The following is a 17500-nucleotide window of genomic DNA, read 5'->3' as shown; positions in this document are numbered from 1 at the left end:
ATAATAATGATAATGATGATGATGATAAGGAGGAGGAGGGAAGACACAAGAGGAAAGAAAGGTAAGGGTGAGGAGTGCATGCGGCAAGAGAGAGCCACGGTGCAGGGAGAGCCACCACCTATCTAACCTACCTACGCAGTGTCACGCTTGCTACGTCGCGGCTCGGTTAAGGGATGCGCGACTTTAAGCTGGTAGTAGTAGGGCGACAGTACACGTATATACCTCACTCACCCTCACGATACTGCACCTCTCTCTCTCTCTCTCTCTCTCTCTCTAGGTGCTCTCTTTCTTCCTTCATCCTTCCTTCTATATCCCAAACCTCCCTATATTCTTTTCCTCCTCTCCCATTCCCTCCTTCCACCTTCCTTTATTCCCCTCTCTCTCTCTGGGTGAGTAACTTTCATGCAATACTATAACCACTACGTATTGACTGCAGTAAAAAAAAATCTATTATTGCAACTAGTACTATTATTGTTGTTATTATTCCCCTTTCCAGTGTTCGTGATCCAGTGATGTGTTCGTTTCCACAGAGAGAGAAAAAGGAGTTAATTCTATCCAATCCGAACTTTAAATCCCTTCTGTTGTAACCTAACCTAACCTAACCAAATCTTAACCTACCTGTCTATTAACCCTAATCTAAAATTCCATCAATATATAATTAAAAAAACGTGTCATCTAACCAAACCTATACTTTAACCTAACCTAACCTGCCTAAGCTACTCAACAATTGATTGAAGAGTTGACATACATATCCTTGAATTAATGGTGATATAAACTCCTGTACCAACTATACTCATCTCTGCAGCCTTTGAGAGAGAGAGAGAGAGAGAGAGAGAGAGAGAGAGAGAGAGAGAGAGAGAGAGAGAGAGAGAGAGAGAGAGAGAGAGAGAGAGAGAGAGAGAGAGAGAGAGAGAGAGGAGCGCTGATCAGAAATATTATGTAGGTTAGATTACGTTGAATGAATGAATGAATGAAGGGAGGAAGGAAGGAAGGAAGGAAGAAGAATGAAGTAAGAAATAAGTGCTAGTTAGGTAAAAGCATTATTATGTAGGTTAGATTAAATTAAATAAAGGAAGGAAGGAAGGAAGGAAGGAAGGAAAGAAGGAACGAAGAGAGAAAGAAAGAAAGAAAAAAAAACAGAAAGGAAGGGAGGAAGCACAGCAGGACCGCGTTAAGGTTAAATGAAAGAAAGAAGGAAGGAAGGAAGGAATGATGACAAAATGAAGGAAGGTGTGGGATGAATAAATGAATGAAGGAATGGTGAAGGAATGAAAGGTGTGGAATGAAGGAAGGAAGGAAGGAAAGAATGAGGAAGAAATGAAGAAAGGAAGGAATGATGAAGGAATGAAAGAATGAAAGGTGTAAAAGGAAGGAAGGAATGATGAAGGAATGAAAGAAGCTGTGGAATGAATGAATTATGAATGAATGAAGGGAGGAAGCTATGATGGAGGAAGAAAGGAAAGAATGGAAGGAAGGAAGGAAGAATGATGAATGAATGAAGGAAGGAATGATGAATGAAGGAAGGAATGGTGAAGGAATGAAAGATGTGGAAGGAAGGAAGGAAGGAATGAATGATGGAATGAATAAATGAATGAATGATGAATGAAGAAGGAAGGAAGTAATGAAGGTGTTGATGGAGGTGGGAGACACTGACTTGCGACACGGAGGGTGATGGGAGCGCTGGTGATGACGCCGGCGGGAGTGGTGACCAGGCAGCGGTACTCCCCCTCGTCAGTGATGCCAGAGCGGCGGTGGATCACCTGTGCAAAGGAGAGACTCGTTAATCAAGGTGTGTGTGTGTGTGTGTAATTCACTGTTTGTTTGATCTGCTGCAGTCTCTGACGAGACAGCCAGACGTTACCCTACGGAACGAGCTCAGAGCTCATTATTTCCTATCTTCGGATAGACCTGAGACCAGGCACACACCACACACCGGGACAACAAGGTCACAACTCCTCGATTTACATCCCGTACCTACTCACTGCTAGGTGAACAGGGGCTACACGTGAAAGGAGACACACCCAAATATCTCCACCCGGCCGGAGAATCGAACCCCGGTCCTCTGGCTTGTGAAGCCAGCGCTCTAACCACTGAGCTACCGGGTGTGTGTGTGTGTGTGTGTGTGTGTGTGTGTGTGTGTGTGTGTGTGTGTGTGTGTGTGTGTGTGTGTGTGTGTAAAGTGCACACAAGTGGCTATAATTGTAATATAAGGTATATATTAGCAGGGAATCTATACTTTTAAACTTAATCCTTGTAGCGATTCGAATTCTCTCTCTCTCTCTCTCTCTCTCTGTAATAATTTTTATTTACATTTTGCAATATACAAATAGCCACGAATTAACGCGCAAAAGGAAATATTAGAAAAAAAAAACTTCCACAAACTTTATTATATAAAAAAAAAGAGTTGCGTTTTGTATGAAGTTCAAGAATTTAGTCCTTTCAAAAAATCACAAATTACTTAAAAACTTTCATATAAAAAGTGTAAACCGGAAAGTTGGTTCGTTTTTTTTTTCTTTTTTTTTTTTTTGCATTTCTGTCTTTTTGGTGAGTAATTTGATGTAATTTCTTTATTTTCCTCTTTCCTTCCCACATTCATCCTTTCTTTTTTTGTATGCAATACTTTGTAATTCTTTTATCTGAAGCGCGTTCCCCTTTTTTCTTTATTTATTCATTTAATCGTTCATGCATTCATTCATTCTCTTGTATATAATTCTGTATATTCAATTTCTTCCTTTCCTGTGTGCTATTTCTTTTTTTCTTTTTCTTTCACACACTCCTTTGTACTACACCGTTCTGCGTAATCTTTTAATTCACCTCCTTTTTTACGCTTTCATTCATTCTTTTTTCTTTTTCTTTTTTGTAAGCAATTTTCTGAAGTGGTTTTTATTATGCGTCTACCTTTCCTTTCCTTTCGTCACTTCACTTCTATATTTTAAGTCTTTTTCTTTCTTTCAACATATTTTCGTGTATGTGTAATGTTTTAATTCAATAACCTAATTCTGTTTTTCCTAATATTTTGTTCTTTATATCTTCTTAAACAAATTTTCTTCATTTCCAATTGTCTGAACTTAATTTCTTTTCTTTCACTTATTTTTTTCTTTTTTTTTACTTACGAAACATTTTAATTAACAGCATCGTCTCTCATTTCATTTCACTGAGTCATTCACTTTACTCACTTTCACTTTTCTTTTAGTACGATAGTTTCTGTATCTTTTCATTAAGTGTCTCCTCTTCAGTGTTTCTTTCATTCACTCATTTCTTTACTTTTACTTTCTTTTGAATCTCTTTAGGCATGCCATGTTCTGTAATCTTTTAATCAACTCTCTGCTCTAATTTCTACTTTGCTTCGTTCATTTTTACCTTCTTTAGTGTATAATGTTCTGTAATCTTTCCTCATTAACTGACTACTTGAATTTCTCCTGTCACTCATTCATTCTTTCCATTTTCTTTTTCTGTTCTTTAGTATACAGTGTTCTGTAATTTCTCTATCAACTGTCAGCTATAATTCTTCCTTTCATTCATTCATTCGTCCTTTTTCTGTGTTTTTTTTTTTTCTTTTCAGCCTCGCGTGCGCGGCGGCATCAAAGTACTACTATTACCACACTAAATTGGGAGAACAAGTGTAATTTTTTCATCCATTACGTGGCGTGTCCCATTATCCTGCCTTTTGTCTCCACTTCAAGCCGGCACCATCAAAGTAATTCCTTATTTTGGATACTTTACCTTCCGCCATCCTGCAACTCCCTCCACCCCGTGCACCCATAACCCCTTCTCTCTCTCTCTCTCTCTCTCTCTCTCTCTCTCTCTCTCTCTCTTTTCTTCCAGCTTCTCCCTTTTTCTCAATCTAAATCTACGAATGTGGCATTTTATTTTCTTTATACCTCGTTGTTTCATTTTACACCAAAGATACAGTGACGATTTTCCTTTGTTTTGTTTTCGTGATACGTACGATAATGACTGTTAATGTACGACGCGTTAGTTGACGTACCAGTGTTACCATTAATCACAGTGTTAAGATCGGACCAGAAGTAATATTTGAATGGAAAAGATTGATCTCTTCAGTACCATGACGCGTTTCCACATTCATTCTGGTGACTATTTGGTGATTTTATACAGCTTCAGAAACTTATGTGGGGATTAAAATAGTGAAGACTGTGGCCATTAATTTTCTGACCTATATAGACCCTTCCTAATGTCAATAAAATGGTCTAATCGTAAACAAATCTCAAGGTAAAAATGTGTCCCAGTATACATGGAAAAATAACAATAACACGAAAAATAACAAGTGGGGCGGTTATTAAAGTTATAAATTAATCCAACGATATCAAAAATAAGACATGAATAAAAAAGAGGGCAAAAGATAAATGAAGTTCTAAAAATAACATAAGAAATAGCAAACGAACGAAAAAAAAAATGCAAACAAATAAATCCAGCCATAACAAAACAATAAGAAAACTAAGAAATGAACGAGAAAATAAAGGAAAATAAATAAATAACGTTCATAACAATTACATGAAAAAGTTGAACTAAATGTTTTGAAAAGTTTCACTAAATGTATTCGCTGACCTTTTCCTGTTGTGAGTGTTATTTTTCGTAACTGTAATCTAAGTTTGAACAGGAAGAAGAAGAAGAAGAAGAAGAAGAAGAAGAAGAAGAAGAAGAAGAAGAAGAAGAAGAAGAAGAAGAAGAAGAAGAAGAAGAAGAAGAAGAAAGAAGAAGAAGAAGAAGAAGAAGAAGAAGAAGAAGAAGAAGAAGAAGAAGAAGAAGAAGAAGAAGAAGAAGAAGAAGAAGAAGAAGAAGAAGAAGAAGAAGAAGAAGAATAAGAAGTGTAGAAGAAGAAGAAGAAGAAGAAGAAGAAGAAGAAGAAGAAGAAGAAGAAGAAGAAGAAGAAGAAGATATATATATAACAAGTGTATATATATATATATATATATATATATATATATATATATATATATATATATATAAAGGTGAAACACAAAACAAACAGCAGAACCAAACAAAAACATCCCAATCTTTCATACATTCTCGAAGAAGACTCTTGTCCCTACGTGTGTGTGTGTGTGTGTGTGTGTGTGTGTGTGTGTGTGTGTGTGTGTGTGTGTGTGTGTGTGTGTGTGTGTGTGTGTGTCAGTCACTCTCCCCTTCCTTCCTTCCTTCCTTCCTTCTCTCCTCCCTCCTTCTAGGTATTGTTTGAGGGGGCGTGGGTGCGGATGGATGAAAAGTGGGCGTAGGCTGCCTTAACAGGGGGGGGGGAGAGGAGGAGGAGGAGGAGGAGGAGGAGGAGGAGGAGGAGGAGGAGGAGGAGGAGGAGGAGGAGGAGGAGGAGGAGGAAGAGGAAGAGGAAGAGGAAGAGGAAGAGGAAGAGGAAGACGAAGAGGAGGAGGAGGAGAATGGCGCCTGGGTTTTAAAAGGGGTAAGTGTGGGTGTAGCGTGACGGGGAAAGGAGATGGAGGAAGGGAAAGGAGGAGAGGAAAGAAGGAAGGAGAGGGAAGGACAAGATGGGAGAGTGAGGGTGAGAAGGGTAAGAGTACTCTCATTGTACTGATATTACTCTCTCTCTCTCTCTCTCTCTCTCTCTCTCTCTCTCTCTCTCTCTGTAAAAGTTGGTACAGCAAAACAGATAAATGGTTTTGTACCCTTTCCTCTCATTCCCCTTCACTTCTTCCCTTTCCTCCCCTTATCCCATCTCTCTCTCTCTCTCTCTCTCTCTCTCTCTCTCTCTCTCTCTCTCTCTCTCTCCGCCTATAACCCCGCCTATCTTCAGGGACACCGCCCATCTCTCTCTCTCTCTCTCTCTCTCTCTCTCTCTCTCTCTCCGTGTCTAACCTATCATTTCCCTTCGTAATTCCTAACTCTACTCTTCTCTCCTTTCTTAACCCTTCCCTCCCATCTCCCTCTCCCTCTCCCTCTCCCTCCAAACAGCATATGGTGTAGTATGGGATGGTGCCTCTCAAATGTGGCTGTGTAGAGAGGGAGTGTATGGTTGGGAGAGGGGAGGAGAGGGGAGGAGATGGGTGGGGAAGGTTTTGTATGAGGGAAGGGGAGGGAAGGGGAGGGGGGGTACTCAGGTAAGGAGAGGGAAAGAGGCAGGTAATGAGTAGGTTTGATGTTAACAGGTGAAGAGGAGCTGGCTTATTGAGAGAGAGAGAGAGAGAGAGAGAGAGAGAGAGAGAGAGAGAGAGAGAGAGAGAGAGAGAGAGAGAGAGAGAGAGAGAGAGAGAGAGAGAGAGAGAGAGAGAGAGAGAGAGAGAGAGAGAGAGAGAGAGAGAGAGAGAGAGAGAGAGAGAGAGAGAGATTGTTATGAGAGGTAAGTGGGTGAAAGAAAGAAAGAAAGAAAGAAAGAAAGAAAGGAAGGAAGGAAGGAAGGAAGGAAGGAAGGAAGGAAGGAAGGTAAAAGAGTAGAGTAGAGTAGAGTAGAGTAGGGAAGGAAGGGGAAAAGGAAGGGGGAGGATGTGGCATATGTCTCTCGCTCATTACCATACATATGAGTACACACACACACACACACACACACACACACACACACACACACACACACACACACACACACTTAAAGGAGCATAAAATAACCAAAGAAAACACCACACATACTTAAGTCAGCAGTAGTAGTAGTAGTAGTAGTAGTAGTAGTAGTAGTAGTAGTAGTAGTAGTAGTAGTAAATTCTTCCTATATTAGTGGTGACAAGGAAATGGTGATGAGAAAATACGGGTGGTGATGGTGATGACTGACAGGCTGTGGTGATGATGGTGAATACGGACGTGGGTGATGGTAGCTAGGGGTGATGGCGATAGTGATTATAATGGTGGTGATCGGGATGTGGTGAAAGCGAAAAGATGGTGCTGACTGCAAAGTGGTGATGATGATAAGGAAGTGGTGACAGTAGTGGTGACTGTAAAAAAGGCTGTAATGACTAAAATGGTGATAGCATGTGATGACAGTGGAGGTGATGACATAAATAGTAGTAATAAGAAACAAATGATGGTGGTGATGAATAGTGAGATGATGATGATGATGAAGGAATTAATAAAGATGATGATAGCTATAATTAAACCATACTGGTGATGACTAAAATGATGAAGGTATTGAGAGAGAAATTTGATGGTGATGATGGATTTAGTGGTGGTGGTGACGACATGATGGTGACACTATTAGGCAACTACTGACGATAATGATGACTAAGGGAATGGTTATTATTAGGAAGTGGTGGTGAGTGGCGGTGGTGGTGATGGTGGTGATGGTGAGGCAAGGAAGGGGATGGCGCCGGTGTCCTTGCCATGGTTACCGTCTTTTACGATACACGATAGCTGTTATTCACTCACGAACTCTAAACCCACGATATTGTAATACCTGTTGCTTGATCCTCACTCACAGTTTGTTATTTGGGATTATTTTGTGGCGTGACTAATATTTCTTTACTGTTGTTCCTGTTGTTGTTATGTTTTTTTTTTATATCTTTTGTTAACGTCTTTCCTAACTGACGATACTGTAATACCTGTTGTTTGTTATTCACTCACTGTATGTTTGTTATCTGCCTCAGTATAACGTCTTTTCTAACTAACGATACTGTAATGCTTGTTGCTTGTTGCTCAGTGTTTGTTATTTACCTTACTATAACGTCTTTCCTAACTCATGATACTGTAAAACCTGTCGCTTGTTACTCACTCTGTTATTCACCTTACTTTAACGCCTTTCCTAACTCATGATACTGTAATACCTGTTGCTTGTTACTAACTCGGCTTGGTGTCTGCCTCAGTATAACGCCTTTCCTAACTCATGATGCTGTAATGCTTGTTTTTTTTTTTTTTATTTATTCATTTATACATATGGACTTTTCACAGGAATGTATGGGTACTTTTTTGGGTACCTCTGTCTGAAAGTCCACCCGCTAGGTAACCGCTATCCCAAGTAAGGAAGCCCTACCTACACTCGGACCGTGGGCAGGATTCGAACTCGTGTGGTCGGACCCCAAAGCGCGCGTGGTTAACCCCTTCAGTACTGCAACGTATTTTTACCTTGAGTGTTATGTGTGATTAGACGATTTTATTGATATTAGGAAGGGTCTATGGAGGTCAGAAGATTAATATCCAAAGTCTTCATTATTTTAATCCCCACATGAGTTTCTGAAGGTGTATAAAATCATCAAATAGTAAGCAGAATGAAGAGGATAATGCGTCATGGTACTGAAGAGGTTAATAAGATTCCATTCCCAATTCATTGTAAATACCGAAATTGTTCATGGTTATATATTTGTCTGAATTCTACGTATCATTATTATTTATTCATTTATTTAAAACTGCCAAACTTTTACGCATTCTTCATCGTACGCTTCCACTTGAATTGTCGAATCTTGCTTTCTTTAAAATCTCACCCTACTCTGAACTCTAAAACTGTCTAATTTTTAACATAATATCCTTCATCGTACACTTTTTTTTTTTTTTATTCATTGTCAATCATGTTTGTTGTTTTTTCTTCCCTTCTTTTTCTTTTGCTGCTGCTGCTACTACCACTACGACAACAACAACAACAACTACTACTACTACTACTACTACTACTACAACAACAACTACTACTACTACTACCACTAGCACCATAATCAACACCCCCCCACCCCCACCCCCACCACCACCACCACCACCACTACCAGCACTACTACTACTACTACTACTACTACTACCACCACCACCACTACAACTACTTGTTCTTCTTTCTTTTATTAAAGTTGATCTGAAAATAATAGCTTTCGTTGTTGTAGCATTTCTGTCTACTCACCACGAAAATAACGAACGAACGACTGCATGAACGAATGAATGAACGAACCTGACTGAAATACGTTTTAAGGCACGACTACGATGAATCACCAACAACATACACCAATAATAATCATCATTCATCTGGCATAAGAACATAAATCTCTCGTCTAGTGGAATTCACCGAAGCGTTTAAGAGTGTTTCCATGACTCCATTGATACTTTAACAAGAATTCTGCATCATTAATAGAGAGAGAGAAAAGAAAGAAAAAAAAAAAACATCTATAAAAATTAAATATACATCTCCATGGCTTTTGAAAATAATCCTAATGAGAGAAGAATGCGATCTGAAACACTTTTGCACTCCTTTCCTGCTCCATTCAAAAGCCTTACGCAGAATTTGCAGTGTGGCAACTTAACGAGATTTCTACATTATAAACTGAAGAAGAAGAAGAAGAAGAAGAAAACGATGATGATGATGATGAAATAGAAGAAAAAGAATCAGAATCAGAATCAGAATCAGAAGCAGAAGAAGAAGAAGAAGAAGAAGATGATGAAATAGAAGAAAGAGAAAAAAGAAGAAAAAGAAGAAGAAGAAGAAGAAGAAGAAGAAGAAGAAGAAGAAGAAGAAGAAGAAGAAGAAGAAGAAAAAGAAAGATGAGAAGCAGATGATCAGATGAAAAGAGAAGAAAGAGAAAAGAAGAAGAAGAAGAAGACAATGAAGAAATGATAATGAAGAAGAAAAGAGAAAGAAGAAGAAGAAGATAGAAGAAAAGAAAAGAAGAAAAAGAAGAAAAGAAAAGAAGAAGAAGAAGAAGAAGAAGAAGAAGAAGAAGAAGAAGAAGAAGAAGAAGAAGAAGAAGAAGAAGAAGAAGAAGAAGATGATGATGATAATGATGATGATGAAATAGAAGAAAAGAAAAAAGAAGGATGAAGAAGAAGAAGAAGAAGAAGAAGAAGAAGAAGAAGAAGAAGAAGAAGAAGAAGACAATGATGATGATAAAGATGATGAAATAGAAAAAGAAAAAGAAAAAGAAAAGAAGAAGAAGAAGAAGAAGAAGAAGAAGAAGAAGAAGAAGAAGAAGAAGAAGAAGAAGAAGAAGAAGAAGAAGAAAAAGAAAAAAAGTAAATAGAAGAAAATAAAGAAGAAGAAATGATAGCCGTAGTTAAAAAGACCCTCAATAGAAAGTTCTTACTAGTGACAGTTCAACAAGATTTCTACATGATTAGAAGAAACACTGGTGAGAACACGGTTAATCATCTCTATGGCCTTTGAAGAGAGTGAAGAGAGTAGTGGTGAGACAGCAAAGCGGTTCACAAATACGAGCATGAGAATAAAGCAGACGTGGAAAGGCCGCAGCTGACCGCCTGAAGAACACCAGGTAGCAAAGGATGGGGTGCACTATCCTTGTTTTTTTTTTCTCTCTTTCTTTCTTTCGTCTTTTCTTCACTATCTTTAACCCCTACCCTTCCCCTTCCCCTGCCCCAAACATTCTCTCTGCCTCACCTCTTCCCTCCTGAAAATGCTACACCCCTTTCTAAATAAAATAAATGATACAAAATTTAACGTAAAAATAATATAAAAATTAACGTAAAATACAAAATAATACCAAAATAATACAAAAAATTACGTAAAAGTAAAACCAAATGTGATCAAATTAGGTTCGTGACGGTGGGACTGTGCATGACGTGACGTGACTGCCGGAAAGACTCTAGGACAGTACTGAGCAACACTCCACTCTCTCGTAAGGACTCCCATCAAAGGCCACACAGATTATTAGTCCAATTTTAGTGTTATTTTTATCCCCCCCTTTCAACAGTAACCCGGTAACTCTGTGGGGCTTTTATTTATCACTTTTTTCAATCGTTTTTGTAACATTTGACCGGCTTTCCCCTCTTAATGTTACTCTTCTGGTTTTCTTGTGTGTTTTCCCCTTCAATGGTAACTAGGTAATGCAATGGGCCTTTTTTATTTATTTCTTTTAATCGTTTTTTGTTACACTTGACCGCCTTTCCCCCTCTTAAAATAATAAAAAAAGGTGTTGATCTTCTGGTTTTCTTGTGTGCTTTCCCCCTTCAATGGTAACTCGGTAATCCAATGGGCCTTGTTTTTTTTTTTTTTTTTATCGTTTTTGTTACACTTGGCCGGCTTTCCCTTCTCATATATAAAAAAAATGTTGTTGATCTTCAGGTTTTCTTGTGTTTTCCTCTTCAATGGTAAGTCGGTAATGCAATGGGCCTTTTTTTTTTTTTTTTGTTGTTTCTTAATAGTTTTTTGTTACTTAACCGCCTTTCCTTCTTAAAAAAAAAAAAAAAAAAAAAAAGTTGATCTTCAGGTTTTCTTGTGTTTTCTCCTTCGAAGGTAACTTGGTAATCCAATGTGCCTTTTCTTTTTAACTTTTAATCGTTTTTTTGTTTCCCTTGGCCCACTTCTCCCCTCTTATGTAAAAAAGAAGTATTGTTGATCTATCACTATAACTGAGAACACCTTCTGAAATCGCAGTAACTCCCACAAGAGCTTGGTGAACGTGATGAAGGTAGGAGGAAAACAACTGAGAAATTAGTCTCAGGATAAAACCGAAGATAAAGGAAATATAAAAGGAGATGAGATGATCCTTAATATTTCCGCAGCATCTCATCTCATCTCTGAACAGGCGACACTGGGAGATATTCAAGGGAGATTTTTTTTTACCCTTTATTTATTTATTTTTTTCAGTTCCAGAGATAGTTTAACGAGAATAATACGTTGATTAATAGAAAACACACAAGTGAGAACCCAGCGAACTGTCATTGTGGGTTCTAAAAAATTCTGCACCATGTTATCTTCTAAAAAGTAAATAAATAAATAAATAAATAAAAATAAAGATAAAAAAATGTATATAAAAAAAAACGAGTCATTTTTTTATTTATTTATTTTTTTCATTCCTCACTTTGACAGATACAAAGCGATTAATAATCTCAGCCACTTAATTCTGCTTTAAAAAGTCATCGTGGCGAGCGCAAAATTGTTACGGAAATAGAATATATCACAATTAGAAACGAGAGAGAGAGAGAGAGAGAGAGAGAGAGAGAGAGAGAGAGAGAGAGAGAGAGAGAGAGAGAGAGAGAGAGAGAGAGAGAGAGAGAGAGAGAATCTTCCCGAACACTATTAAACTTCTCCATTTAAAATCATAATTACACACAAAACTATCCAGCAAAAATTATTTATCGCATCAACACTTCAGTCAACCGTGTGTTGCGCCGGAAGTATTATCATTATTATTATTATTATTATTATTACTATTATTATTATCATTACTACTACTACTACTACTACTACTACTATCACAGCAGAGAAGATATTATGATGTAAAAGAATAAATAAATAAATAACGTCACATCCTTTCAAACAAATCTGGTCGTTATAATTAAGTAACTATAAATAATTCTACAAAACTTCATTACACAGAATAAAAAAACACTCCATAAAACAGTCGCTCTCTCTCTCTCTCTCTCTCTCTCTCTCTCTCACACACACACACACACACACACACACACACACACACACACACACACACACACACACACACACACATCCTGCTGATCGTTCTAATTAGTGACACATCCTGCAGTAACACTTTATAATATATTTTACACGAAAAAATAAACAAAAATGATAAATAATAAAATAAATTAATAAAAAAAACATGTCACATTCATTCAAACACTCTACTGATCGTTATATTAATTAGCTGATGTCATTCAGTAACGTTCTGTAATACACTACGGTAAAAGTATATAAAAAAAGAACTATAAAAAAATTACATCTTTTCCAACACTCAGCTGATCGTTGGAATTAGGAACACGCCAGTCAGTAATGATCTCAAATGCTCTTTACATGCAAATATCAAGTGAATAAACAGGTAAAGTAATGTCGGCGTGACTTACAGCACCGTCATTACTGCTGGCAAGAAATATGGAAATATGTAAATCACACTAAGCACACTTAAACCCTTCACTACCATGACGCATTTTCATATTTATTCTGCTTACTATTTGGTAATTTTCTACAGCTTCAGGAATTTATGAAGGGATTAAAATAGTGAAGACTGTGGCTATTAATATTCCGACCTCCACAGACCCTTCCTAATGTAACTAAAATGGTCTAATCGTACACAAATACCAAGGTAAAAATATGTCCCAGTATTGAAGGGCTTAAATCCTCTTATTTTTCTCCATCCACTTCTATAACATTAACCCACATCTGCAAACCGTCAGTCATTTCACTTCCCGCCCAAAACACTAACTCGTCTACTGATTCACTGCAATAATACGAACAATAATTGTGTTCTGGCTGACAACACGTGAACTGGTTGATTGATATTTTAAAATCGTCTTGGTTGAGAAAATTAAGGATTAATATAATTTCTATCTACTCACAATAATAAAAATATTTACCTATAGCATTCCGATTTTTCGTGAGTTTTGGAAGTTGTATTAGTTAAGAAAATTAAGGACAAATATACAACTATAACTATTAACACCTTCAATACTGGAACACATTTTGACCTTAGGATATGTGTACGATTAGACCATTTTATTTACATTAGGAAGAGTCTACGGAGATAAAAAGATTAATGCCCACAGTATACACTATTCCATTCCTCCCACATTAGTTTCTGAAGCTGTATAAAATCACCAAATAGTAAGCAGGATGAATATGGAAACGCGTAATGGTACTCAAGGGGTTAATATATTCTCTAAGGCCACGATTCATTCATTAATACACCTGCGGATTATGTATAACTTTCCTCAATCCGTGCTTCGTTACAGCATCCACAGCTTGGTATACACACGCAAGAGGTCTCACTGCTCTTGCCTCAGCCCACAACCCCGCCAAGCCTTCCTCCCACACGTTTCCACACCAATAATTCTGCTTAATCGTCTCCACATCTCCAGGTTTTCTGTTCCTTCATTAGAGAGAGAGAGAGAGAGAGAGAGAGAGAGAGAGAGAGAGAGAGAGAGAGAGAGAGAGAGAGAGAGAGAGAGAGAGAGAGAGAGAGAGAGAGAGATACGGGCCTTCCTCCTATAATCTAACACCATTTAAGAGTAAACTAATTAAATCATACAATCCTTTATCACCTTCCAGTCGCTAATTAATAAGTTCACTTCACACTTGTACACTTCCATAATACACCCACCGTTTACCGTCACTACACTCTGCCCTACACACGTACACACGGAAAGGTATACCAGCTTAACCCTTTCACGGCCATTTGACATCTCTTTCTAATTACCAACCGATACGAGACACCTTTTTCTTGTTCTAATTCCACCACTAAAACATTGTACTGCCTAAATGTTACAAAATCTAGTCTTTTTTTTTTTTATCTTTCTTTGTTGTAGACGCTTATAAAGACTCCACGCATTGTTTTAAGTAGTGTGAATTGCTGCATAAGACACTGTAAGGTTTAGCACATTTAATTTTTCCCAAAATTCTAAATAAATACACTCCATGCGTTTATGCTCTTAACCCCTTCAGCCTGGGACGCATTTTTACCTTGAGTTTGGGTACGATTAGACGATTTTATTTAATTGGAAAGGGTTTATGGAGGTCAGCAGAAGATTAATAGCCTGGTTCTTCACTATCTTAATCTCCGCATAAATTTCTGAAACTGTATAAAATCACCAAATAGTAAGTAGAACAGATATGAAAACGTGTCATGGTACTGAAGAGGTTAAAAAATATACCTCTCCTTTGACCCCAGTGCACTCTCTACACTGTCACCCCCTACACCAAGTACACCTCATCACTAGTAACACCATTATTCCTTCAGTTACTTGTTTATCTATCTATCTATCTCTTTTTATCTGTTCGTTTATTATTTTTTAGTAAGTTTAAATGTTGTCAATGTGAGATCAAACAGTGTGTGTGTGTGTGTGTGTGTGTGTGTGTGTGTGTGTGTGTGTGTGTGTGTGTGTGTGTGTGTGTGTGTGTGTGTGTGTGTGTGTGTGTGTGTGTGTGTGTTGAACAAATTGTGTGACTGTCGACAGTTCTATAAAATACGTATGTGTGGCGAATATATTCATTTGATGTGTGCCTGTCTGTCTATCTACGTACATTTATGTGGAATGAATTTTGCCTCATATAATAATAAAAAAAATAAATAAATAAATAAATAACCACACTTGTAGTTAAGAAATTATGTACATATTATTTATCAGTTTACCACCTTGCTAAAAACTTATCAAATTATCAATCAATATCATTCATTATTTATCTATCTATCAATTTGTTAATCTATCCCTTCATCTCATTATCGATCTACTTATCTACCTACCTTTCCACCTTATCTATTATCTATCTATTTAACAACTTATCATCGTATCTAATCATTATTTATTATTTTTTCATGCAGAAAAACCTGCCACGGACAACAAATCATTGAAAAAAAAAAAAAAAAAAAAAAAAACACTTGAGATGCCAGTTCCCTTAAAGATTGATAGAGAATTAACCAAAAGTCAGGGATAAAATAAATGTCTTGAAACCTCCCCCTTAAAAGAAGTCACGTTTTAGGAAGATGGAAATACAGAAGCAGGCAGTGAGTTCCAGAGTAATTTATACCTACCCACCAATCTATCTATCCATCTCCTTACCTATTTATCGATCTATTTACTTTTCTGCAGGTACGGTATATTCTTTCCACGACAGAAGGTAATGAGATAAGACTACAAAACCAAAGAGAATGAGAAAGAAAGTTGGTTCAATTCACACACAACACAGAAGACGCAGCAAAGTTCCCAAAGAGTTCCACCGGGTTGTTCCTTCACCTGTCCACCTCCCCCCTCCTCCCTCGCACTGATGAATGAGAGGTGTGCCTGTGTTCTACCGTTGTGATGGTGAGTTGGTGCTTAATGAACCATCTACCTCTGTACTTATCCAACCCTTAAGTAAATGTTGGTGCCTGTCTGTCTGTCTGTCTGTATACCTGTCAGTCTATCTATATCAGAAATAATTGATTTTTTTTCACTTTTCGTTGACTTTCTTGAGTAGTAAGTTGATATATATATATATATATATATATATATATATATATATATATATATATATATATATATATATATATATATATACTTTTTTGTTCTCCTTTGCTAGCGTCTTTAACACGTAATAGAAAAGGAATGATAATAATAATAATAATAAAAAAAATCTAGATATCCTCCTACGTGTATATTTACCTCCAAATTTTACACAACACATATTGTTTAGCATGAATGGCTACTGAAAACTTTACCTATTTATTTATCTATCAGAAATCCCATCAGATATAGTTTAGCACGAATAACTACTGAAAACCTTACCTATTTACTCATCCACCAGAAAACCCATCACATATAGTTTAGCATGAATAACTAATGAAAACTTTACCTATTTATTTATCCACCAGACAACCCATTTACATATTGAATAATTACTGAAAACCTGACCTATTTACTCATCCACCAGACAACACATGCACTTACTTATCTATACAACAACCTGTCATACGGCCAAACCAACACAACAAAACAAGGGAACCAGCAAAACGTCCTCACATCAACACGGGTATAGTATTTCGTATTGTACCTGGTCTACCCATCCTGTTTGTCATCCCTCCCTCTCCCTACAGCCAGTCCACCCGATCGAGACCGCCGCCCACCTCACCTTAACCTCTTCTGCACTGAGACGCATTTTTACCTTGATTTTTTAGGTGTTATAAGACGATTTTATTTGCTTTAGGAAATGTCTATGGAGGCGAAAAAGATTAATGGCCAGAGTAATTACTATTTTAATCTCAACGTATGTTTCTGAAGCTGTATAAAATCACCAAATGGTAAGTAGAATGAATATGAAAACACGTCCTGGTACTAAAGTGGTTAATTACTAATCAGACACACCTTTACTTTTAATTACCTACACCTTTAAAAGATTACACTGCCCACATGTTGCGTCATCTATTCTTGTTTTTCATCCGTTTCTTTCTTGTAGATGATTGTAAAGATTTCACGCATTACTGACCCACACCTCATCTCTCTCAGCTCCTCTCCCCCACCCACCCCTCACTTTGACAATGTTGAGGTTAGGTTAGGTTAAATTGGGTTGGGTTGAATTGTGTTATGGTTAAGGTTGTTACGTTAGGTTCGAAAAACTTCATGCATTGATCACCCCCCTCAACCCCCACCCCTTACCCATCTCAGCCCCCTCACCATTCGCCCTTCTTAGTTCCCTACCCTCACTCAACTCAGCCCTCTCAACCCCATCACCCATCTCAGCCCCTCAGCCCTCTCAACTCTCACCTCTCTCAACCCCCTCAACCCTCACCCTTCTCACTTATCTCAACCCCCTCACCCCTCACCTTTCTCGGCCCCCTAACCCCTCTCAGCCCCATTATCCACCTCACCCCTCACCCCTCATCCCTCTCAGCCCTTCTTAACGCCATCACCCCTCACCCATCTCAGCCCCTCTCAACTCCTTCACCCCTCACCCCTTCCCCTCACCTTGGTAATGTTGAGGTGGCCCGCTGCTGTGACCACGTGACGCCGGTCCTGCACAGAGACGTTATTCTTCAGCCAGGTGACGCCGAGGGCTTCCCGGGGCGAGGGGGCGGGGCGGGGCGGGAGGCAGGGTAGCACCACGCCCCGCCCCCTCATCGCCCACACCCAGCCGCCCCCCGCCCCACCCACTGGCACCCATGACCCAGGTACGCCTGTTGGGGAGAGAAGGAAGTGT

At 38.2% G+C, this 17500-nt stretch overlaps 1 protein-coding gene across 1 annotated transcript in view; it reads right to left on the bottom strand.

The window, feature by feature from the left end:
• The window catches only part of LOC123511398 (protogenin B-like), a 202355-nt gene that overhangs the window by 27152 nt on the left and 157703 nt on the right, over positions 1–17500 (bottom strand). The window contains exons 3-4 of the mRNA XM_045267242.1: positions 17269–17477; positions 1655–1760 (exon numbers count right to left, since the gene is read on the bottom strand). Of these exons, the coding sequence (XP_045123177.1) occupies positions 1655–1760; positions 17269–17477 (315 nt within the window). The remainder of the gene's footprint in view (positions 1–1654; positions 1761–17268; positions 17478–17500) is intronic.

Source organism: Portunus trituberculatus, chromosome 31, assembly GCF_017591435.1.
Source record: "Portunus trituberculatus isolate SZX2019 chromosome 31, ASM1759143v1, whole genome shotgun sequence".
NCBI classification, from domain to species: domain Eukaryota; kingdom Metazoa; phylum Arthropoda; class Malacostraca; order Decapoda; family Portunidae; genus Portunus; species Portunus trituberculatus.
Note: the sequence above shows the minus strand (reverse complement) of the source record. Positions and strands in the feature narration are given on the sequence as shown.